This window comes from Emydura macquarii, unplaced genomic scaffold, assembly GCF_026122565.2.
Source record: "Emydura macquarii macquarii isolate MOO-44397 ecotype Brisbane River unplaced genomic scaffold, CSIRO-AGI_Emac_v2 contig_2676, whole genome shotgun sequence".
Classification (NCBI taxonomy): Eukaryota; Metazoa; Chordata; order Testudines; family Chelidae; genus Emydura; species Emydura macquarii.
The window spans coordinates 20744392-20762796 of record NW_027132813.1 but is presented as its reverse complement, the minus strand read 5'-3'; the positions used below and the strand labels follow the sequence as shown (position 1 = coordinate 20762796).

The window sequence follows — 18405 nt, the reverse complement described above, 5'->3', positions numbered from 1 at the left end:
TCCCTATCAGTCTAAAGAGCACTCCAGGGTGACCATGGGGTTTCCAGCAAAACTCATCCTTCCGTGCCAGCCCTTGAGTGTCTGTACTCTGGTGCTGGGGAGCTATGCCGGGAGCCTGAGCATCAGGTGTCCCGCAGCCTCATTTTGTCCTTTGGTTTCGTGTAAGGACTTGGCGAGCAGTGCTGGGGCTCTGGGGATCCGCTTCGGGAGTCTGCAGATTGGCGCTGAGGTCTTGCGGAATGGCGGCATTCCAGGGATCGACGCCGTCGATCCAGAGACCGGTGTCTAACATCCCGGGACTGGAGATGAGATCCCGACCTCTCGGCATGGTTCCAGGGATCGGTACCAGAGGGTCTGGTGACTGCTGGCAGACTGGTGAGTGGTATGCTTGTGACGGAGGACGCTGCAGCAGTCTTAATATCGGTTTTCCCCTTGACAAACCCCCCATTGCAGTAGCCAGCTCTCTGTGCATTCTCTCCTCGCTCAGAGTGGGCAATGCCTCCAGCATAGTGGGGACTGTCAGGTGCCAAGGCTCTTGGCCACTCCCTGGAAATTGGTGGCGGGGCAGGCACCGGGCTCAACGCCTGTGAGGGAGAAGATCCCCTTGAGGTCACTGGGGACGAGTGGCCCAACATGGGTCTCACTGTCACTCCTGTGCTTTTCTTTGTCGATGAGCATCCCCTTCAGCATGAGTCTTTTTTGGCTGCATCTTCATCACTGGAGATGTTGAGCGGCGCCTGGAAGACGGCACCAGGAGGGCGCTTTTTGCCAACAATGAAGTGCTCAGCACCAAGTCAGACCTCGGTTCCTACACTGGTCTGAGCACCAATTCCATCAGGATGGCCTTGAGCCTGATGTCTCAGTCTTTCTTAGTTTGCAGGCGAAAACTTTTGCAGATTTTACACTTTTCCCAAATGTAAGCGTCTCAGACACTTTAGGCAGCTCTGGTGTGGGTCACTCAAAGGCACTGGCTTCTTACAAGAAGCGCAGTGTTTAAAAACCCTAGGAACTGGGGCATACCCCACCCCTGGGTCAAACGCACTAAAAACTGACACTAAACTAACAACACTAACTATATACACTGGATGAACTAGTAAACCACTAGGTCAACAAAGGCTTGTGAAGCAAGAGAGTATTCCAGCACCGACAGGCAATAAGAAGGAACTGAGAGGGAGGGGAGCCAGCGGTGCCCTATATACAGGCGCATACGCGCACTGCTGCAAAGGGCACTAGAGCCAGCCCTCTGGACAACACTAGGGGAAAAATTTCCGGCATCAGTGCATGTGGCACATACACACCTAATTCAAAATGCAAGCAATCAAAGAAGAACCAGTAATTTTCCCTTTAATTACTAATTAGAAAGGGAAACTTTGAGGATTAAAACCTGGAAATTCAATTAATGTTTCATGGGAAAAAAGATACAATGGATATTTGCCAACAACAGAATCACAGTATTTATTTCCAAAAAGATTAGTCCCTAATCCTCCTTTCCTGCAATTCTTTAGGAAAGGGGACGGTAATTATGAAAATGTATGCTGTTGCTCACAATCTATTCAAAAAGCAATAGTTTAATACTGTTTCCAAAACAAAAGAAATTGATCAACTCCATCATCCTAAAATAAGAAGTTCCAAGATTGAAGTTTACATTTCTATTTGTGAATTGATCACACGGATAGCAATAATCATTATGCATGTACTTTCACAAAGCAGAATTCTAAGCTCTAGTCCTATTGAATCAGATAGCATGGAACCCATTGGTGTGCAGAACCCCATAAATTTAATAGGAGCTGTGCACAGGTCAGGAGTAGTAGATCCAAAGAGAGGTTTGGGGCCCTCGTTTGTATCCTTCCTCAAGTTTTATATTTTCTTGTCCCTACAACAGAGATTTTTTTTAATGTTACATATTTTAATATCTAGGGCAAAGAGTTTGGGTTTGGATTTAAAGAGGAGATGACTGTACCTTTTTGTCCAAATTTGGTGAGCAATTGTACAAATCAGAACCCTTCTCTACCAACTTACATTGCTAGAGGGAGTTCAGCGGAAACAAATTTCAAATATTTCTGCATTTAAAAGGAACAACTGTCTCTTTCAAGAACACAAAAAAATGCTTCCTAGACATTTCTTCTTTAAACAATATATGAAATGTTCTTTGAAGTAAAAAAAAAGTCTGTATAGTTGGGGGAAAAAAGACAAGGGTGGCTAAAAGACCCTGTGAAAGATGCTCAGTGGATCTGGGGTTCACACAAATTAATGGGAAGAATCTGGATGGGCTGGGAACAGGAGTAGGAAGGCCAGGGAAGACTATTTTTAATTTCTAAATCCCTTTTCATAAGAAGACACCTCAGAAAGTACAATACAATTATCCATTTCCAAGGTGCTTAAATCATTCAACAAAGTAATTACAAGCCACATCTTATTTCCTAAATTACCAATATGTAGAACTCAGAGATTAAAGCTCAGGATGTAAACATATGATTTGCACCAACAAATATACAGTATTTTTCCTTCTGAATCATAAAAAGGTTTTAGTCAGATGTGGGCACAAAACTACATATACAATGTGGCATCTGCAATTATTTGACCCTCACTTTCACTCAGATGTTCAAGTCACTTATATGCAGGTGAAATCAGGTACTTGGACTTCTAAGTGAAGTGAAACGTCTGGCACAAGTAACTGCGCCACAAAATTGAGCTCACAGAAAAGGAGATACAGCTAATGCCAGGTTGAAAGTTTTGCCTCACATCAGAGTAGGCATTCCTCAAACTATATATCCCATTTGCCCCTCCATTAGTTCATATTCACAATGAACCCAGATATAAAGCACATTATATTACCAAACACATGCACTAACACCACCCATGATAGTCAGAAAACACTGATTTACATAACTTTAATATATTAAAGTACATGAAAATGAGCACGTCCAATCATTCAAACTAATGCATAATTAGATATTATAATGTACACACGATGTTGGAAGTGATGGCATAAATACAATGCTAATAACTAGAGATAGCATAGCACAGAATAATAGTTTTTAGTGGGATTGCATCTATACTTCGCTACACCAACTGGCTTTGGCATGGTTTTCCTTTTCCCCCTCTTAATCCACTTCTATTCTTTTGCAGTTGGCTAAAACAAAGGTTACATCCACATGACCCCACAGTTCGGACTCTGGAGGTGTGAAATGCAACACGCACAGGCAACCTGTGCTGTAGCTTCCTCACGTGGACAATGCAGGCATGAAATGAAAGGTACCTAGTTCACATTAAAAAGTCCTCTTTAAACATGTAAAGCCCACAGATGGAACCAAATCAAAAGTTAAACCCATAGTTCATTAATAAGCTATATTTCCCCTCTTCCATTTGCCCAGTCATAACCATAAGAATGCTATTGTATGACAGGGAAGAGAGCTTTTCAGCCAGAATTCACAAGATACTCCCCATGAAATGATACTGCATACCTTGATTCCCTCCTTCTACAGAGGGAATCTCCTTCTGAACATCTGTTCAGTGCTTCATTGGCTCGCTTCCTCCCTCATTCCTTGGATTTGAGAGCATTAAGTACATATTTGCTGTTCTAGTTACACTGTGACAGATATGAATCAATCAGTTTTCTCATTAAATAAAAAAGGAGTATTACTGACATCTATACAAGATGTTCATATTTTAATTTATTTCATTCATTTAAAAGTGATCAAGGGGTGAGGGTTACCATTAGCACACACCACTCAAAAGTTCTCAAATACTTTCTGCTCAATACCACCAATTTTAGTATGTGAATACATAAAGCACTTTCATATGGGAGTCAGGATTTGGGGAGAACAAATCAATGAGTAGACAATAGGATGAAGTGTTACAAAAGTTATTAATGGGTTAGTCTTACATGTTATGTATTTGAGGTAAGCTATTTTAATTCAATATTTTTATGATTATTTTTAGTATTAAGTTAGCCTCTAACTTATTCTCTAGTCTATAGAATTGTTTGAATTTGCCTACCTGAATATCCAATAACATTGCCAAGCCAAGTCAGGAGCTTCAAACCAAAGCTCTGATGGGCAACAATAGATGAATGCATAACCTGAACCTTCAGTGGCTTTGTCTGGCGACTGGTATTTCTCTTCAAAAAGAAAAGAGGAGGGGAAGCTTAGTTAAAAGTAAGTATCAGGAAAGGTACAAGTTTTGTTGCAGAGAAACACACAGCATTCTAGAGACTAAATTAAAACATTTTATCATAGAAATTAAAATGGAGACCTATTACTAATAGGCAATCTACCATAGTTCTTCCACCTTCCAGCACAGGATTATTTCCAATAGTACATTATAAAGGGAAACTATCAATTTTATTTTTAATTTTTTTAGCTGAAGAAAAATCCAATAATTCCCTTTATCGATATCCATACTGTGTATAACCTCCTGACCGCACACCCGTCCCATAGACCTACATAGCACTTCCATTTAGCAGAACCCCAGACATCCAAACATTTTGGATGTCCCCCAGGCCACGCAGATAAATAGGAGTGGACAGTTTAATTTTCTGACTGAGCACTGAAACAGTATATCCTGATTTTTTTTTTTTTTAAATCTTTCAATAAAAAATAAGATGTTTTGAACAGTCTTTTGGCCAGGTCAAAAACTAACACCCAACATGCTTAGCCCTCCCCTCCCACCCCCACGCCCACACACACATGCACGCACACACCCCTTTCCTTTCCTTCCCTCCTGTGCACACATCTATCACCTTTCTCTTACTGAAAAGTACCCTCTTAAAAAACCTCAGGAAGAAATTACGAAAGTGAGCTCCTGCCAGAGCAATGCATAAGAGTGATGCAGCTGACTACCACCAGAATAGTGAAACTAATCATCCACAAAGTAAATTCACTGAAATTAAAGAAATATATTTTCCCCCTGATCTCTTACTGTGCTGGTAATCTTTGGGGTTACTTGTAATTACAATAGGTAAAGTTAACTGATATGGAAATGCAATATTCAAGTTGATGGTGTCCCTTCAACTAAATAAAACGTCAAATTTTGAAGAGTCATTATGTATGTTTCTGGAACCTAAACAAGCATGTAGCATGAAAGCATCTTTACAGAGATATGAAATTATATTTTTTCCAATATACTTCAATACTTGAAGACAGTCTAACTGAAGTGACAATTTGGTTTTCATTCATATTTTACTAATGCTATACATATAATAAGTTGTTTCACACAGGTCATTCACTTGAAAAGCTCTGATGGCAAACAGATGACCCGATGAATAAATTCACTGATTTCCTTACATAATTCAACTTTTACCTTTATAGTTTAAGTATATTTTCAGTTTTACATTTTAAGTTTTAACAGTTAACTATTTCAGTGACTTATGCTTTCATTGATAAAGTGAACAATTTTTTTTTACCATAGTAATACACACAACAAATTCAGTTCCTTGACTTTATTGGTATTAACTGAAAATGTAAAATTCAAGGATGGCTTACACACTTTATAAGTTACTTTTACTTGTATGATCTGGTTTGTAGTCTCAAAACTACTGTGACATATACTATGTATTTTTAAATAGAATTCCCTATGACTTCACTGGAGAGCACTGCTTTAAAACGCAATAGAAATATTTCTACAGTCAGAACTCTGCTCCAATCTGGAAGCATGAAAGTCATTTTCCCAGTTCCTTACACAAATGTCTTTTTGTAGTTGATTTAACACACAATCTTAGAGATTGGAAATATTATTTCTCTTCACACCTTTTTTTTTTTTTTTTTAGAAAGAAATATTTGTTAATTATACTCTAAAGTAGAATTTGCAAACTTGTACTCAGGTTAGTCTAAAATTTAAAAATTTCTAGATGTTAAGTAAGGCAGAGGCTACAATTTATACACTTAAAGAATCACTGATGTCTCATGGGTAAATATTATGCAATTCTGATTCTAAAGCTTAAAAAAAGACTACCACAAATGTATACGACATAAACCTTTATTACTCATGACACTTGCATAAAAACACCAGTGTTCTTTGCTGCTTATGAATATCTGCTTCTGAAGCTTATTCCCAACCTGAAGTCATCCCCTCTAACAGCTAGTTGAACTTGACCACAGAGCATTAGTATTTCAAGCGAGGAATAGCTAAGAGTAGATGAACTAAGTAACAAAAATTCTGTTTTCATCCAAGTGTACATAGCAATAAGAAACTGAAGAGAAAAACATCAAGAAAAGGAGAAATATATAAATACGAAAATTTCCATGAGATATTTTCCACTCAAAGTGAAATAAAAACATTATACAATTGACTGATTAAGTATTGAGGATTACAGAGGTGGAAATATGATTTGTCAAAACTGCCCTAGACCTCAGATTCTTGTTCCCAGAAGTACACTGGTATGAGGATTAGGCCACAGAAAGAGACAAAAGAGTGTAGACAGGCCTTATATTGCCACCCTCAACCTCCACCACAGAGTGATTAGTTAAAATAAATATTTTGTATATAAAATATGAGAATAGTACATGGTATTTCAAAACTGTGCTGTTCTAAGCATTTTATGAGAATCTAAGAAGAATGGATAAAGTATGTAAGACCACTCACCACTATTACGGATTTTGCTTGATCACAATACTGGAAGTCTCCATATCGGACTGATCTACGTCCCTTTAAATTTATGAAAACAAGATAATAAGCAGCTTTTTGAAACACAAGAATAAGCTTAAACTCTATATCTTAATGTAAATGAGAACAATAAATCACAAGTAGTAAATTACCATCTATGATAATCACATTTGCAGTTACTTTCTAGAGAAAGCTTAATATGATCCTAAGAATCTGATAGTGACCTTCTTATTTCAAAAATTTAACATTAATTCCTATTAATGTATGTCAAGCATATTTTATAGTATTAATATGAAGGTGCTTCTTTTCTAGTTCATTTTAAAATAGGACATTTTATATCATAACATATTTTAATACCTTTAAAGAAGGCATATTTTAAAACTTGTTAGGCCTATAGATCCACCTGCCTAGTCTGATCAGTGCTGGTTTTACCTGACTATTTTGGGGATCTTACCAGTGATTCTTTCTTTAGTGTTCAATATGCTTATTAAAAATGTGCACAGTTGATTTATTCACGTTATATTATAAACAAAGTGGCTCATTCAAGTTGTTTTATAGTACATATGAACTGGTTTGCTTTCAAAAAATCAATTCAGGTCTCTTACCTTTGTTAAAATGTATTTAAATATGCTGCAAGGTTCAGTTGTTTAAAAAAAAAAATCCTTGAAGTATGACTACAATATGGAGAAAGTCTGGCACTTCTTAGGCCTAACCAGAGGAGTGACCCTTTTAAGTTATATGACTAACCAATGACACTACAAAAACATCTGAGACAGGGCGAATAACTGAAAAAAGACAGATTGGTCACATTTAACTTTAGATGTTTTGAGGCCCCAAACTGACTCTCTCACTTCCCATCAGCAAAGAACAGCCTGAAAGAAGTGCCTGCCCTGAAGGAGATGGCCAATGGGCTTGAGGTAGAAATGAGAAGATATACTTGTCCTTTCTAGGAAAGGCAACCTGGAAGAAAAGAATTCCATTCTCAAACAAACACACACATAGCCAGCTGTGGGAGGTGCAAAGCAAGTAAGGTGGTCTTGAGAAGATCAGAGGGCTTGTTATGGTAAAGTCAACTAGGTGCTAAACTCTCTGCTCCCTCCAACTGCAGTGAAACTGTCCGCTCTTGTCTATTCTCTCCTGAAAGCCTTTCATCTGCCAACAGCTAGAGGAGAGAAAGAATACTGGGAAGGTTCAAAACCACTTTAAAAGGGAAAAAGCACTAAGTTTAGTCATATATACACACCCGGACTTTAATTTAAAGTTCCAACAAGGAAGTTACTTACATCTCTATCTACTGTTGTTGCAAAACCAATGGCCTCTTTCTGTGTACAGTTGACAGCTTTCTGAAGAGTGTATATAACTTGTTCATACGTGTGGACTTCATCATTAAAAAGCATGCAATAGTAAGTGTCACTCTTCTCACTATAAAGCAAAGACAACATTTATATAATTAAGTGCTTAGCTTCTAATCTATTTTTAATTTTAATACTTTCCAACAAGTCGGGTATCTAAGCTTGGGTTAACCCTGGCACTAATGACTTACATCAACAGGGCTTTATCCTGAAGATGCTGCGTGCCTTCAACTCCCACTGGAGTCTGTGGGAGTTAAAGGCATTCTGCACCTCACAGGAGTGCTCAGCACCTTAAAGGATTAAGCTCCTAATGAGTAAAGATGCAGGGTATTAAGTTAGTCTGACAGTTCTTGATTTTACTTCTCTGCACTTCATTTTTCCTTACTAGAAAACTGCCAATCCAGAAAAAATAATCTTCTGACATATATATTGCACAACATTCTCCCGTAGCTTTGGCCTTATTTTCCTACCTCTTTCTTTTCTAGGCCCTGGTCTACACTTATCTGGAGATTTGGCGGCAGTCGACAGGAGTTACACAAGCTATTCAGAGTAGCACTGATGTAGACTAACCTGAGAATTTAAGTGTTATACTTGAAACACCTGCAAGTCTTGAAAACCTTAGACACAAAGAATATACTTACACAGTCTCTAAACCAGGTGGCAATTCATTTTCTTTTTCCCATGTTAATATATCTACTGCATATTGAAACATGATAGCAAAAATGTTGTAAGCTCTTGCTATCATATCTTCTGATAAATGCACAAGAGGATCCTGAAAAGTGAAATTGATTACAGTGAGATAGTAGAAAAACATTATAGGAAAATTAAACAAAAAAACTGAGCAGTAATAACAAGAACCATTTGAGTTTGGGCTCAAACCCTCATTCCCAGTATCCTGCTTGTGCTGGACATTTCATTATTCATATTTCAGTTAACTTAGTAAATTATAATATCAATCACAGCCACATCGGCTTTTGTCAAATTTTGTATTCACACTAATTATAACATGTGTTACAAATTATAAACAAGATTCAAGCTGGTAAAACACCATATTTTACTCCTCTCCCTCCTGCCTCATAGTTCTTTGTAACCACATGATAATTTCTTATTAAATGTTTCTAAAATATGGTAGTACTCAATGGCCACATCTAAACTAAAAGATTACACCAAAATACAAAGCAAGTAAATGCTAAGTTTATATTATCCCACCTAATGCCATAGTGAATCAAAAAATAATTGAGAAAAATAACTTCCACAGCAAGCTTGAAAATAAACTGCTTGTCTTAAAAATTTAAAAGTCCAGCCATTCACTAGTCGTCCATACCTTACACTCATTTATTTTCAAAAATAATAATTCAGTGCAGAAAAGTCTGTAAAGCATGCATGAATTCTACAAAAAACTGAGGAATGCCAGTTTGACTGAATTATAGTCTGTTGGGAAATATGTACTGAATTTACCCCATATCCATGTGAAACAACAGAAATGGCCCAAATGTGTATTTGTCATCTATACCAAGGAATCAGATGGGGGTGGGGCGGAGAGAAAGAGGAAATGGAGAATGACTGCTTGCACCCAGAACAGTTTCAGTCATAATGCCCCTGCTTTGTTTATTTTCACTGTTATTGCATCTTCATATCTTAAGAGGAAAACAGAATAAAAACCAAAAGAAAATGAAGATGATTTACTGAGCCCACAGCAATGCAATGTTATTGCTCAAACTATAGCACAAGACAAACTGGCAACTAAAATGAGCAATTAATGGTTCTATTTTTGGACAAAACACAAGTTATTAGAAACGATTGTGGAATAATCACATGTCATCTTATTTATTTATTTATTTGAAATTCTTTTGGAGCTACACGACTGCAAAACTTGAAATTTTAAACTAGAAATAATGTTTGCAAAAATCAAACTGTTACTTCAGTCTGGCAAACCAATTCCCTCTCTCCCGTCCTTCTCTCCTACAACATTCTTCTTGACAAGTTTTACTCCAGGGCAAGCTTTTATGAAGGAGGTAAAAATTCTTATAAGTAGCATTAATACATGAAGAACAAGTGTTAACCTTAGCAAATCTGTCATTACAATAAGAAGAACATACTAAGATAGTTGTACTGCAATTCTCACTCATTTGACTTTGAAAAAGCAGTGCACACTACTTTTGGCTTATGTCATCAGTGCTGAAAACTGAGGTTGTCCTTAAAAGAAGTGCAGGATCCACATGGGAAGAAAACGATATTGAAGTAAAATGAGATAATCTGTAGGTGATCTGTAGATATTTATTATTAACCATCTTTAAGATTATGGGATCAATCTCCAAATAGGAAAGGTAAGGAGGACATTAAGCACAGCAAAGATTCCAAATTGTTTTTGCCCACTCATGATTTCAGATTCCCTGGAGTAACTGCTATGTACTCCTGGCTCCACAATGACACAACCATATGCATCAAACTGCAACATGATCTACCAGAGAACCTCACTGGAGCAAAGGTAGCCTACTGAGAGGCATGGGCATCAGGTAGAAAGCCTTTGGAGTACATGGTGCTATTTTACTACTTTTTAATGTTATTTTATAATCCAAAGGAGGGGGTGGGAAAGAAGGGGGAGCTTGGCTGTTTTTTAAAATGGTAAAACCACACCACACACTAATTCTCCAGCATTTACTCTACAACAGGCTACCATTAGATTTGGGACAATATAGCTTGCTGCACGCTGCAAGTGCAGAGCCTGAGTTGACCAGACTGGATGTTAAGGAGGACTGACTGGCATAACAAACAAACACACACTGAAAATAAAAAATATTTTAAATAAATTTGTGCTGAATGGCCCTGATAACCTTCGCTATTTGGGGTATCCAGCACACAATTAAGATTAACACCATGTTTGCAAATTATCCTTTTAAAAAAAACAAAAAAAACCCTTTATATAAGTGGGAACATAATTGTTACATATCCTGTTACATCAGGCGTGACTTGTCAATTAGGCATCTACTTCTTTGCATCAAACATGCCAGCATAACCATGTAAGATATTTATACCATATAGGGATTCTGTAAAATGCACATGAATGTGTAATTGGAATTGTATCTATTTTAGAATCTATGTCAACAGAATGGTAAGAATTTTATTGAAAACTAAACAGGCATCAGCTGTGTGACTGCCAAGCAAAAGAGTTGCTTTCCTTGCACAGTAGTCACTTTAAGTTAAATATTTAGCTTTAAAAATAATAGTCTCCATGTTTACAAGAGCCACAGGACTACATTCTGCCACCCTTTACCAGCTTTGAGGAAGGTGGAAGAATCTAGCCTTTAGTCATCAGACCTGACTGGTGTATTTTTGGTTTCAAAGGCTGGTCAATGTGTTTGTTCTTCAAAAGGCTGCCCCTTTTTTATTTTCTTTTTTAAAAAAACCAGACAGATATAGAATAAAAAATTAGGAACCACTTAAAACTCCCACAGGCTGGACTTAAGTCTAAAATTTAAGTAAATAAATAATGCATATTTCAGTCAGATGTTATTTTCACTAGCCAAAAAGCATATAATCTAATAAAATTGAGGTTTAATACAGATGTAGCAACTTTCCAATAACCATTTTTCTCTTATTTTCCTGGCTAATGCACTTTTTCTTTTCATGTTTAAAAAAACCTCTTTTTTCTCATTAAGAGAACTGAAATAGCCTCAGGATAAATGGAGCCAGTTAGTTTGTTATAAAAAAGTACATTCCAAAAGGGTAAGAGGTAATAGCTCTTATAACAAAACTTTTCATGAGTGGTATAGTGAAAAAAATTAACAATATTAAACATTATATTATTATTCTAACTGGTACGTGTAGTCTGCATTCCCTTTCTTGGCATAATTTTCTTCCCTGCCTCCATCTTAGCCCAATGTGACTTTTCCCATTTTCTTTGTATTTAAACAATCTTAAAGGAATACCTCTGCTATTACACAAATGATTCATCTAGAAAAAGCTAATTAACTTGTGGTATAATCCGACGATCTGAGTTTCCCCAATATTCTGAGAGGCGTTTAGCAAATAAAAAGTGCTTAAGAACATTGGGGAAATCCTGGAAGTCAGATGGCTGATGAATATCCAGCATCAACTGAGAAGCACAATTTCTTTTTCCATATAGCACTGTCTCACAATATATGTTTCACAGTATTAAAATATACAGCTGACTAGAACTATAAAAATATAAATATTTGTATGAAAAAAAGACAGGTATAAACAGATATTGAGGTAAGGAAACCTTTCTCTGCAAGGGGTCCTCTCCTTTGGAATGCACTCCTTGTCCCTTCCCTCTTCCAAAATACCCCAGGATCTTTTAAACTTCAGGCCATCTGCCTCTCACCCATGGCTCTCACCACACCCCTCTTTTGCATCTTGCAATCATCATTCTCCTCCTCCTCCATTCCCTCCCAATACCAACAATTCCCCTTCCTGGTTACCCCTCCTTTACCCCATCTACAGTTCTAACACCTCTACCAACACTTCTTCCCCTCTCCACCCCCATCTAATCCCTTCCTATCAGCAGCACAAATCTAGGTCCCACATCTGAACTCCCTCATCACCTCTGATGATAACTCTGGCACTACCTCCCCCACCTGTCCCCAGCCCATCTCCAACCCTATCATGCCACCATTCCTAACCTCACACCCATCCCTCCTCCTCTTCTCTAGCTGTCCATCTCTTAAAAGATCACAGCAATCCAAAGCCTCTTTCATATACTTTTCCCTCCAGCTCCTGACTCTCACAGTGACCTGGATGCCTTCATCTGACACTGCCTCTACAGCTGCCTTCTCTTGTGGAGGCCACTCCGTCTCCCACATTCCTCACTCTGGATGATGGGGGTGGTCTTCTGATCTCCTGTTCCTGTCACTTCCAGTCCCGCTCACCTCCTCTTCCCACTCCTTCTCCTTAGAACACTAGTAAATTCAACTCTTCTCTCCTCTCTCCCTCCACATTACTGTCCACCCAACCCATCCCATCAGCCTGCTCTGTGATTTTGACTCTGAGTTCCCTCTTTTCCTCTCCTTGCAATCTCATTCACTCATACTTGATGACTTCAACTTTCATGACAACCCATCTGCATCTTTAGTTGCTTATTTCCTCACCCTCTCCTCTTCATTAAACCTGTAGCCCTGGATCAACTCTCCCACTCACCATAAGGGCTGTTCACTTGACTGGGTCTTCATCAAGTATTGCTCTATTTTTACTCTCTGTTGTTGAGTTCCCCCTCTCAGACGATCACTTTTCTTCCCTTCTCCCATTAAGTTCTGTTCAGTCCTGGCAGAGCTATAAACCATTAAAAATCACCATTTCCCTTCTGTTATTTGTGTTCTATGGGAAATTTTGGCAGCATGGAGAATTAACTAACAAAACATTCTAAAGAGTGAAGTCCACATATCCACCAAGCAGCAGCAGCACCATGTCATCACCACACACTATACCGGAAACACGTAACAGTTGTTGGGGTAGCTGTAACAGTGGGGGAAGGGAGAGAGAGCACCAGGCACAGCAGGTTGGCTGGGCTCTTCCAAAACCATGCTTAACACATCTCATCTCCTCTGAGGGGACATCACAAAGGGCAGGAGTCTCCTCAGACTCTGTGGAGAAGAAATGAAAGCTAGGCCAAATTCCCCACATAAACCTTGGACCCAGCACATGGCACTAGCAGTCCATCTGTTTTTCTCATGCTACTAGCTAATGTGATTAGTCCAGTATCTCAACAGGTAGAAATCTGTTGCAGTGCTGAAGATTCAGGGTCAAACCCTGCTGATGATCTATGACGGGGATGTTCAGGAGAGGGTTCTTACAGTTGTACATAGAATTTTTAACATGAAAAAGTTAAAAAAAAATTCTAACACATGAACGTTAGGAAAGTCAGAATACAGGTTGCATGTCCAAACTTAATTCACTCCCTGATATGCATGCATTATGAATCAGTCTTTAATTACATATATTTTTTCCACAGCACCCTTTCTTCATTCAGTGCATAGGATGGAAGAACAAGGGACAGAACTAAGGCTGCCTGGGAAACCAGAAACCTAGCTTTTTCTATTTTTGCATGTTTGACTTTGCAATCTAAACAGCTTGTTTTTAAAGTAGATCTTTATATGTAATTTTATATTAATTTTATCTAGCATATAAATACATAATGGTACCAATCTTTATATTTAGCCTGCTGCAACTTTCCAATATGTTTTGCTTACTTTGTGGTTGACTAAAGAAGACTAACAGCTTCAGTCCTTTAAATTATTTCTTCTTTTAATTACTTTATATAAAAAGTTAAATATCAATGTGATGAGATGATACGATAAATAATATATCAAGTAAACATTTTTAACCAACCAAATAATGTCTAGTATAAAAATTCCCTGTCTTTTAGTTTGGTTCACTCATGTTCTTAAAGTTTTACCATAAATACTAGGACATTATGAATGTTCCAATATTTATTAAAAATGTAAGAGTTCTTCAATGTATTAACTATTTCACTAAAACACTGAAGTGTACAGATTTTATTATTATTTCTATAGCATTTAGTTCTCTTATTTTTTAGGTAAATTTATATCATTACAAGATGATCAGATACTTTTCCCATACCTTCTGAATTTCAGAATCATGCATTATTTGGTCTGGTAGCATATGATGTCCTAAGCTGGCACTATTAGACATAATATATATATCAATCAATTATATTTATTACCTCCTCTTCTGCAGTCTCTGCAGTGCTAAGTTCATGCTTTTGACAGTAAGGACCTTCTTTCCAAGCTTCAGTATCACCACAATCACAGAAACCTCCTCCACCTGATGTTGTCATCTGAAGTTGTTTAAGAACAAACAAAACTGTATGCATATGCAAGATCTATATATATTGAAAGCACCAACACATTAACCCTTATGCTGTTAGCGTTTTTCCTCCATGCCAGTCAAATAAATATGGTAAAAACATGTCAATACATGTCCATGTCAGACAGAGATTTATCTGCATCATTCATCTGTTAATGTTTAAAAAAAATTGTACAATTATTATATTGTTAAAGTAACTCTAGAGCATAGGATTGGGGATGTAGTATATGATGCAGTTATAGAATACAAAGTACAAGTATATGTTTATTCTGAATCAGTCACAGATGACTGGTCTGATTTTTTTTTTTTTTTTAAAACAGAATCTCTTATTCAAACTCCCATATTTAAAATTTTTGCATTATAATGAAGATTATAAACAGTACACTTAGTTTTGAAAACAAACTGTATGCTCCTACATAATACTGTATAGGGACATTCATTAGAGTTTGGGGGCCACATGTATAACAATTGGCTGGTTGTTACGCTTACTAAAGTGGATAGTGAAAAAAAATGTCTGCAGTGTTGTGACCTGAAGAAGAGCTCCGCATAGCTCGAAAGCTTGTGTTTCTGACCAACAGAAGTTGGTCTAAAAAGATATTACCTCACTCAACTGGTCTCTCGAATGACAAATATTTGCACACTGCACTGCTCTATTTCCACATTGTTAGTAAAACTTCATTTTAAAATTAAAAGCTCTTGAAGCGTATTGAATACAACATTCTTTCTTAAATCACAATTGTGAACAGAGTTCATAAATACATAATGATTCTGTGACTTATTTTTGATGCACAGATTCTCTTATAGTAGAATCATAGAATATTAGAGTTGGAAGGGACCTCAGGAGGTCATCTAGTCCAACCCCCTGCTCAAAGCAGGACTAACCTCAGCTATATCATCCCAGCCAGGACTTTGTCGAGCCTCAGCTTAAAAACCTCTAAAGATGGAGATTCCACCACCTCCCTAGGTAACCCATTCCTGTGCTTCACCACCCTCCTAGTGAAAAACTTTTTCCTAATGTCCAACCTAGACCTCCCCAACTGCAACTTGAGACCATTGCTCCTTGTTCTGTCATCTGCCACCACCAAGAACATCCTAGCCCCATCCTCCCTGGAACCCCCTTTCAGGTAGTTAAAGTCTGCTATCAAAAGTATTCATTCTCCTTTTCTGTCTAACAAGTAAGTCATGGCACTCAGGCCTCTTTTCATTTTGAGAGAATACTTTACAGCTCCAAAAGCCTCTATTCACTATTGCAATATGAAATAAGAGGGTTATTAAGTTAAGAGTGCATACTAACACCCTCAACAACAGTAAATGTAAGTATGTTATCACCGGGTATTAAGAGAGGAAAACAGTTGTCCCCATTCCAGTTTCAACTGTAACGCTTCTACAGAAATTCTATTACATACTTGACAGTATCAAAGAAACAGACTGATACGTAAAGACTAATTAAGTAAATATCTGTGCTAGTTTAGAGAGAGATCAAAGGCGGTTTTTTGTTTGTTTTTTTTTAAATACTCATCTGTACTACTAACAGTACTGCAGATTAAAGAAGCTTACATTTTTATTTTACCCATTTCATGTGTGTTTACTTTCATATTTCACTCAGCTTGACAAACTAATCTGTTTCACTTTTCTTGCTAGAGTTTTATTTTCTAGCTCTCATGCACCAACAAACTGCTGTTGTGCAAGAGTTCACGGCAGTGCAGAGATGTTTAAAACTAAGAAATAAAAAAAAAATGTTTAACTAACTTCTCTGACCCGTAAGTTTGTTCAACACCTTTTAAAAAGAACAAACAAGAAAAGCGCAAGCCTAAATATTGTGCCCAAATTAAGTGAAACTATGTCTAACTTAGTGGGGATCCGCTGACTATGTCTAAGGGTCTGCAAAAGGTGACTATAAACATACGTTTTCAGATTCCAGAAAAGGCATTCCATTTTTCACATTAATCAAAACTATGTGAATACCCCCACTTACAGGTCAAACCTAGAAGTGTTGTCCTTACCATAAAAACCCATAGTTTAGCGCCCCTTTCTCACACTGCATCAAATGCCATGCCAAACACGTGCAAAATTTATAGTCCAAATCTATTCAGTCAGTTTCGATCTAACTAAGGCTTCTATGGTAGGGGTGTGCTGACCACAGGTTGAATTTCCAAAAGGGTCCATATTCCATTTGAAATTTTCTAGGGGTCCGCAAATGAAAAAAGGTTGACAACCACAGATCTAACATAATTAACTAACTCCCGTTTATGTTTAATTTAGAATTGTAAGTGTATTTAAGATTAAAGTGTAGGAACACTAACATAATTTACTCGGTGGTTTGAAATATTAACTGGGTGTTATTAAAGCTAAGCTTCTAAACTGAGGTTAAAACTCCCAATTCTGCTAAGATTACAGTGCACATTTTTAATTCCAACCATACTGTGTGTGTATATTCATATACACCCTTTATTTTGAAACATATAAACATTCTTAAAATATAAATTACATATTGAAATTTTGAACATACCCATTCGTAAGAGAAATATTATACCCAAGTAATATATTCTAATAAGATTACTAACCCTGTATCGATGTTCTCTATGAATACTTCCCAAAAAGCACTCCATACATAATACACAAGTTGGATCAACCGCACAGTCCCTGTAAATGAACAGAGAGGAAAGAATTAAACATAAAAAATTATATTATTTTAACCTTTAACCTCATAACAGGTTATTTTAAAAATACATGAATGTGAGCCTTCTTGCTAACCTGTTTCTTATTCAGGAAGGTGACAGTTTTCATGAGACAATCGGAGGAAATTCTATTTCTAGAGCAGAAGTGGCTACAAAGAGCAGTCTGGGACATTAGGCCTTGAAAAGCATTTGGGTAATGTACATATTACTTTCAGTAGATGAAACAAGTATATTAGCTGGTAATTCAGCCATGTTATCAGACTCAAACCTGGTTTTAAGTTATAGAAAATCATGAAAACTACATAAGCAAGATAGGTTTCTCAGAGTACAGGATGCAAGTGCTAGACATGGTCCTAAGTAATCAGTGCAAACAGATTTTCATCACACCTTGGTATGAAAGGTTACACGCAAAAGATTAGAAACCAACTCTTTGCTTCTAAGTTTAGCCCTACAAGTCTTCTAAGAAGTTCCAAGAACAAGATCTTCACAACAACCAGAAGATCAAGGACCACTTAGAGAAGACAAACACTTTCTACAGGTACTACTGTAAAACCTGAAGATAACACTTATAGAAAACAGGTAAAAGACTGAACAAGGCAATTGCACATTACATGTAGCCAAACATTTGAAAAAAATACCACCAGAATAATCAAAGACACATTGACACTAATGGCAAATGACTGACAGACACTGAAGAAAGATTCAGGGAGTCCCATTTCAAAATGAAAAAAAAAGACCATCTAAAGAAAATCTGAAGAGAAACTAAGGATTTTCTGAGATGTAGAAGGATAATTATGTATATTTATGCTGTGGATCCATAAAAGTACTTTTTTTGGTTTACATTAGTTTATTTTAAGTGCAAATTTAATTAGTGTAAAAAAAAAAGCTGTGAATAATAGCAGAAAACTGTTCTGTTTTAGAATAATTTA

General features: G+C 37.1%; 1 protein-coding gene across 3 annotated transcripts in view; it reads right to left on the bottom strand.

The window, feature by feature from the left end:
- Window positions 1-18405, bottom strand: part of UBR2 (ubiquitin protein ligase E3 component n-recognin 2) — a 95173-nt gene that overhangs the window by 66642 nt on the left and 10126 nt on the right. For all 3 annotated transcript variants that reach the window (XM_067565032.1, XM_067565031.1, XM_067565033.1), the window contains 6 exons: window positions 17363-17441; window positions 14656-14769; window positions 8597-8727; window positions 7887-8025; window positions 6583-6645; window positions 4000-4120 (listed from right to left, as the gene is read on the bottom strand). In XM_067565032.1, coding sequence (XP_067421133.1) covers window positions 4000-4120; window positions 6583-6645; window positions 7887-8025; window positions 8597-8727; window positions 14656-14769; window positions 17363-17441 — 647 coding nt within the window. The remainder of the gene's footprint in view (window positions 1-3999; window positions 4121-6582; window positions 6646-7886; window positions 8026-8596; window positions 8728-14655; window positions 14770-17362; window positions 17442-18405) is intronic.